Source organism: Homarus americanus, unplaced genomic scaffold (genome assembly GCF_018991925.1).
Source record: "Homarus americanus isolate GMGI-L3 unplaced genomic scaffold, GMGI_Hamer_2.0 scaffold39675, whole genome shotgun sequence".
Classification (NCBI taxonomy): domain Eukaryota; kingdom Metazoa; phylum Arthropoda; class Malacostraca; order Decapoda; family Nephropidae; genus Homarus; species Homarus americanus.
In genome coordinates, this window is record NW_024736071.1 from 5,781,013 (window position 1) to 5,789,072 (window position 8,060).

An 8,060-nucleotide genomic window follows, 5' to 3' on the forward strand; every position below is an offset into this window, starting at 1 on the left:
AGCTCTGGCGAGGCACCGCGTATATGATAAAACGCGTTAAGTGAAACTGCGTTAGGCGGGGTAATAATGTGTGTGTGTGTGTGTGTGTGTGTGTATATATATATATATATATATATATATATATATATATATATATATATATATATATATATATATATATATATATATATATATATATATATTATATATACAGTTGTACCCCACTTAACGCGGTCAATTGAACCCAGAGGGTCCCGCGTTAAGTGAAATCCGCGTTAAGTGAACAACAGAACATATGGGATTAATTCCAATAGAAACCGGCCCGACCCCCAAACTCCACTTTTTGAAGGCACATACCTATGTTGTAGTAAAAATAACATCTTAATTTTATGATGGTACATGCACACAATTAATACTTAAGAGAAATAGAGAAATACAGTCGCCAAGTTAATGTCCATTCAAATAATGGACTCAACTCCCTCCCCCTCTCACACTACACAGCCGGCTAACAGATGGTCGGTCGGTCCCTCCCTCCCCCCCCCCACCCCCCACCAACCGTCCCAAGGAGATGTGTGGGATAACCTCAAACTAAAGTTAGGAAAATATAATTGACATTGCTGGATTCCTTGTAAGACCAGGAATATTTTGAATATAAATGTCATATATTTTGGACAAAAGATAACATAGTTACCTAGAGAAAAATTTTTATCTAAAAATTGTAAGTTTAAAGCAAAATATATGATGTTTATATTCAAAATGATCACCAAATTATAAGAATTCCAGCAATGTAAATTATATTCTGACCGGGTAATTTGTATGAATTTTATGAGCTAAAACAAATATCTTCAGTTAATAAAAAAAAATAATAATTCTTCACAGGGTAACAGATGGTCGGTCGGTCCCTCCCTCCCCCCCACCCCCCACCAACCGTCCCAAGGAGATGTGTGGGATAACCACTAAATTTTAATAAATAATACCTCAAACTAAAGTTAGGATAATATACTTTTACTTTTATCCTCTTCGCCACTGATCGGCTTGTTAGCCGCTTGGGCGATCGGTCACGACTCTTTTCCTTTATATTCTTCACCAAAAGGTCGGCTCGCTAGCCGCCCGGGCGATCGGTCACGTCTCTGTCACGCACTGTTGGCAAATACTGGGCATGCACCGGCTCCTGAATGTACCTGAACCCGCTCCAGTGTTGGTCAAGTCTTCTCTTGAAAGAGCTCACACTCGGTGCCGTCACAACACTTTCTGGTAGATTGTTCCAAGAGTTTACAACCCTCACTCCGAAAAAGTTTGCCCTCACGGTTTTCCGGACTTGCGGCTTCTTCAATCTTGAGCTGTGACCCCTTGTGGGGCGAGCGTCCGCCAGCTCCAAGTAAGGACACTCAACTGAGTAGTGCCCCCTGAGATGCTTATAAACCTCAACTAGGTCCCCCCTTGCCCGTCTGTAGTATAAGCTAGGCAAGTTCAGGCGCTCCAATCTCGCAGGGTAGCTGAGATGCCGAAGTGCAGGCACCAGCTTGGTGGCCCTCCTTTGAACATTTTCAACCAACTGACAGTCCCTAGCATATCTCGGGGACCAGATGGGGTGACAGTACTCCAGATGGGGAAGCACTTCACTCCTGAAGATCGTCACGAGGGACGGACCGTCTAGATATCTGAACGACCTTCTTATAAGACCCAATAATTTATTTGCCTGATTTACCTTCTTCTCACAATGGCCCGAGAACTTCAGCTCATTGTCAACATACACACCTAGGTCCTTCTCACACACAGTCTCAACTAGTACATTTTCTTCATCCCGTTGGGACATATGGTACGCCTCCTTACCGTTGGTACGCCCCAGGTGCATCCTCTTACACTTCGTGACATTGAATCTCAGCAGCCATTCCTTCGACCATTCCTGGAGCCCACAGAGGTCCTTCTGCAGCTCTTCACAGTCCGCTTGGTTCTTAATTTCCCGAAATAACTTGGCGTCATCGGCAAACATTTGTATGGAGGAGTGTACAACGTCAGGCATATCATTTATGAAACAAACAAACAACAGCGGGCCCAATACACTACCCTGCGGTACCCCACTTGTTACAGGTACAGATGACGATTTCGTGCCATTAATCACCACACATTGCTTGCGGTCATGTAGAAAGTCTTCTATCCACGCTAGGACATAATTGACATTGCTGGATTCCTTGTAAGACCAGGAATATTTTGAATATAAATGTCATATATTTTGCACAAAAGATACCATAGTTACCTAGAGAAAAATTTTTATCTAAAAATTGTAAGTTTAAAGCAAAATATATGATGTTTATATTCAAAATCATCACCAAATTATAAGAATTCCAGCAATGTAAATTATATTCTGGCCTGGTAATTTGTATGAATTTTATGAGCTAAAACAGGCAGTCAGGCAGGGTGGCGGGTGGGGCAAATCTAAAAATAGCGTCTCGGACACTCACCGCGAATATGTGGAAAAAATCCGCGTTAAGTGAAAGTTCAGCTTTGGCAAGACACCGCGTATATGCGAAAACGCGTTAAGTGAAACCGCGTTAGGCGGGGTAAAACTGTACACATATATATATATACAGGTGCTCCCCGATTTACGACGGGGTTAGGAACCCAAATCCAGGTCGTAAGTCCAAATGATCGTAAGTCTGACATTGATAAAAAAAAATCTTTTTTTTTTTATAAAAAATCTACAATGAATACAGTACAGTGAAAGTAATAAATAATGAGGAATGGATACAGTGTGACTGAGCACTTACCTTTAATGTAGTCAGCTGAATGCACATGGGGCCCCCATAATTTTCTAATTATACATGGAGACTACATTAACTGGAAACGTTTCTGTATAGAAAATGCGTGCGTCATTTGAAAAAAAAATTGGAATATATAATATATAATACTTTCAGTGTAACAAACTCTCCCTTTGATCAATTGCGAGTAAATCACATATTACCCGGTAATTATGCAGTATACACAATCTTGAACTGTACTGTAATGCTGGTACTGAGAAGTGTTTACGATAATGGCAAATTCACATTACTGGTGACAATAAAAATAACAAAAGTAAGGCAGAATGTTGATGAGAAGTAAAAGTTGACTGATGGGTAGGTTACATTCACCACTAGTGAGCAGTCATATAACTTTGTCACAAACCCAGAACTTTAGCACATTCTTTGTTAAGCCCTAACTTATTATATGTACAATATCGTTTACATTTGATTTGAGTGAAATACTGAAATATGAGAACATATTCCTTAAGCTAGAATTATTAAACACTGCACAGTAGTGAATATAGTATTTCCTGTTTCCAGGAGGGATACCCGCTGCGGCCCAAGGGAGTTAACTACATCAACACCCCCGCTGCCTTCGACACTGTGTTTAATATCATGAAATCTTTCATGAACGAGAAGATAAAGAGGAGGGTAAGTCAACCAAGACTACAGTATATATAATACATGACAAACACCAACAGTAGCAAGACACACAACCACATTAGCTGGACACAATAGTACAGAGGGTCCTCTATGAGTGGTTAATAGGAACCAGAAAAAGCCACTGATAATGAAACCACTTATAAAGGGGAATTAATTCCCAGAAGAATTGCCGGTAATAGGAATAGGGTCTAATCGGGACCAACACATTGTAATTCTATTTTTTATTTTTTACGGGGAATAGCCCACCCGAGCACAGGTCATCGACCCACAACGGGGCCTGGGGGCGAAAAAATAGGAGTACTGTATAAAGAAATTAAAAATAGAAAAGAAAAAGATTATGTTAATCTACACCACGAAGATGACGGACAACCAGCTTTTTGAAGGGAGACAGATTGTATGAGTATGGAAACACAGAAGAAGGCAGAGCATTCCACAGTTTGGCTGTGTGAGGAAAGAAGGATGTACTATAACGGGTTATTCTAGTGTGACCGACATCCACACAAACGGTGGGCACCGCAAGCCAGACGAGTGTTACGAGCCCACGGTCTTGCCGGTGTTACACAGGATGCCAAATCCACCGAAAATTGCCCGTACAAGTACTTGTAAAAGAGAGAGTGAAGACTCAAAGTTTAATTTGGTGTCTTTTAACTGGAATATATATACATTACATTAGAAACATTTTTAAACATTTGATTACACATTATTTTATTAAATTATTTAACTTTACAACTTATTTAAAGTACTTAAAATTCATTTGGGGTCAGTGTGTTGATGCAGCACAAGCTACCAAACCACACACACTCACTCATTTCAGTGTAAGTAGTTCACTGAGACACACACACCACTTTTTTTACAACATGTAACTTCTAATTTCATATCCATCCCATAGCTACTACGCTTCCTTTAACCACTACATCACCTTGCTTCAGTTTGGAACTGATGGGTTCAAAAATAATCCACCAATGTCACCAAAGATGCAACAAAGTTGATAACTATAGTTCTTGGAGCAGTGGACACAGGCGACTGGTACTGAGCATGCATAGCACGAGAGAATGATGACCTTTAAGAGAGTGGGAGGCGGGCAGGAATTTCAATCGCTTGTGCTCCCAAAGATTGACAGATTTCAGCCTTTGAATCCTCTTAACTGCGGGGACTTTTTACGTGGAGATCCACAATTTTTTCACCACTTAAGTGCGAAACCACTTATAATGAAGGCACTTATAGTGAGAACCCCCTGTAGTAGCTGGACACAACAGTAGTAGCTGGACACAACAGTAGTAGCTGGACACAACAGTAGTAGCTGGACACAACAGGAGTAGCTGGACACACAACAGTAGTAGCTGGACACACAACAGGAGTAGCTGGACACACAACAGTAGTAGCTGGACACAACAGTAGTAGCTGGACACAACAGTAGTAGCTGGACACAACAGGAGTAGCTGGACACACAACAGTAGTAGCTGGACACAACAGTAGTAGCTGGACACAACAGTAGTAGCTGGACACAACAGTAGTAGCTGGACACAACAGTAGTAGCTGGACACAACAGTAGTAGCTGGACACAACAGTAGTAGCTGGACACAACAGTAGTAGCTGGACACAACAGTAGTAGCTGGACACAACAGTAGTAGCTGGACACTGTAGTAGCTGGACACAACAGTAGTAGCTGGACACACAACAGGAGTAGCTGGACACACAACAGTAGTAGCTGGACACAACAGTAGTAGCTGGACACAACAGTAGTAGCTGGACACAACAGTAGTAGCTGGACACAACAGTAGTAGCTGGACACAACAGGAGTAGCTGGACACACAACAGTAGTAGCTGGACACAACAGTAGTAGCTGGACACAACAGTAGTAGCTGGACACACAACAGGAGTAGCTGGACACACAACAGTAGTAGCTGGACACAACAGTAGTAGCTGGACACAACAGTAGTAGCTGGACACAACAGGAGTAGCTGGACACAACAGTAGTAGCCTGAGAAAGTAGAGGTAGTTGTATGTAGTGCCAGTACGCTGCCTCCATGTGTACTAAAGCCTTGACGTTCAGTGTGTTGTATTGGCACTTCCCCTAACTGGCCATCAGGTCTCAGATGCCCATTTTCATACTCCAGTGAAGATTCTGTTCTCTGTCCTTCCCTGCTACTCCAATACTCTAATTCTCCTTTGGTGATCAACATTGTCTTGGTTGGGTTTATGTGCACATTATATGTGACTTCTGCAAATTTAAAATGAAATGGAAGTACTTTACAATATTCCTCCTGTATTTTTTTCTAAATCAGTGTAGGTCTCTGTGACCACTAAACAAGATGACTGATACTTAAAAATACTAAATGTAATTCAGGAGGAAATGGTAAGTGTCAAATGATGGTTAGGTTTCTATGATTAAGTCATTCATATTACCAGTATTGTACATGAAAATATTAATAGTAAGGACACATGGTGTATGTGGGAGCTGGTAATGAAACTGGTGGTGTTGGCAGACCCACATCCATGGCAGCGACTTAGACAGTCTGCATAAAGAAGTACCCAAAGAGGTCCTACCAGTTGAGTACGGTGGCACCAATGGGACCATCGAAGATATTAAGAGTAAGTCTTAAAAAAATTCTTATAAATCTGATAAACAAAGTAAAAAAATGTATTAGGTTCAATTTTATTGCATACTAATATTAACCTAACTGTAAAATTTGATGCTCTGTCAACCTAAGAAGTTTTGTTTTTATATTATGGGTTATTAAGCTAAGTTGGTATCACTAATTTACAATTTTTACTAAATAGTTATAAGGAAATGCATTTTTTTTTAAATATAAAGCATTTCCAACCATCACCACCATCAACAACACACCACCACCAACACACCACCAGCAACACACCACCAGCAACACACCATCAGCAGTACACTATCACACCACAGACAACACACCACCAGCAACACACCATCAACAGTACACTATCATGCCAGCTCATTACCGACTGTATTGTACAGTGCTGTACAGCACACCATAATCTACACACCATCTGTAATACACTATTAGTATCACTAGACCAACAAAACCCTATTAACACAAGTTGCAGAACACAGGCAAATACAATACTGTTGTGTCGGCAGAATATTGGCTGCAGCGGGTGGATGCTCGGCGGGACTGGCTCATCGAGGATGAGCAATATGGTGTGGACGAATCTAAGCGGCCTGGAAAAGCCAAGACCTCAGCTGACCTTTTTGGTATTGAGGGATCCTTCAGGAAACTCAATGTTGACTAAACTTCCAGTCATTCTGTTTTACACGATCTTGGTAGAGAGAAGAGGTTATACATGTGATAACTTGCGACAAAGATTTTTCAGAAGAATGAAGATGGAGTGAAGACATATTTAAAGATAAATATTTTAGCCACTTTATTACTCAGTTTAGTTTGAACACTAATGAATACAGTCAATTTGTTTACACAAACATAAACAGCAGTTATAGGTAAGACAAGAGAGGACATCATAACAATATATGGCACTCATATTGTCTAAAGCCCTAGACAGTACACTGTACTGTATTGCTCATAAATGAGATCAGCTTGAAGAAAAAAAAATATATATACAGCATTGCAGATGATTATAAAATAAACAATCCTAGGATGTTAGGATTGTATTATTATAGTGAACTTATACAGTACTGTATAAAGTACAGTACTTAACTAGTTAATTAATTTGATATTTAAAGGAGATTAAAGAATACTGTAGCTTAATTTAGACTATGATTACCCCATGCACCTTTGTTATTCAATTTATGAAATTGTACAAAAAAAATTTTTTTTTAAGAAAAGCAGAAAATCAAGCTATCAAAAATGTATCATTTATCACCGTTTATGACCCTTTTCCTTATTCTTGTATCAAAATACCTTAGTACCTGTACTACTATGGTAACTTTATGCAACTGCAATATAAAGATTTACTCACAGACACACCTATCTATTAAATACCTGTACTGTAATGAGTTTATTTCAACTATTAACATGATACACTACTTCAGTGCAGAACTTCAGAATAACAGAAAAACACCAAAAGTCAACATAAACAAGTACAAAGTTATTAGGGTTGCAAAATGAGTAGAAATTTTTTCAAGAATCACAAGGACATGTAATTATCCATTAGCAAAATCGATAATGATAATTCATAATTTGGGAGCCACATCCTTGTTCTCCATGTTCAACACCACATCTGTTAAAGGAGTCATGAAGGAAATAAAAATTTTGAACATTTTCAGCTTGATTTTTTTTCTTTTAACAAAACACTTTTCTCTTTGAATTGAAAGGTTACTTGTATAATAAATTCAGTAGCTTCAGCACTCAATAAAATGTGAAACAAAGCATTAAAAACACACTTATATCTAGTAACTAGTTACAGAAAACACATTAAATTATTTAACCCCTTCACTACGGGGGACGCCACTTTCAATATTTTATGTAGCTAAAGTCGGATGATTTTATTCAGCTCAGAGGGAACCCCGTGTACAAGGGGTTAAAGAGCCAATAAGAGCGTAAGATTGGGGAAACTGCAGCGGGCCTATTGACCCATACTATGCAGCCCCGTTTACACCCAACCGCTATCGCTTATACTGTACTGTATATCTGTCCAACCTATATTTGA

The 8,060-nt window shown here is 39.6% G+C and overlaps 1 protein-coding gene across 2 annotated transcripts in view; it reads left to right on the forward strand.

Moving 5' to 3' along the window:
- LOC121871765 (retinol-binding protein pinta-like) overlaps positions 1-7,673 on the forward strand; it is a 30,496-nt gene extending 22,823 nt beyond the window's left edge. For both annotated transcript variants that reach the window (XM_042374206.1, XM_042374205.1), the window contains exons 5-7: positions 3,300-3,410; positions 5,909-6,014; positions 6,535-7,673. In XM_042374206.1, the coding sequence (XP_042230140.1) occupies positions 3,300-3,410; positions 5,909-6,014; positions 6,535-6,686 (369 nt within the window). In that variant the 3' untranslated portion in view covers positions 6,687-7,673. The remainder of the gene's footprint in view (positions 1-3,299; positions 3,411-5,908; positions 6,015-6,534) is intronic.
- The last annotated feature ends 387 nt before the right edge of the window (positions 7,674-8,060 follow it).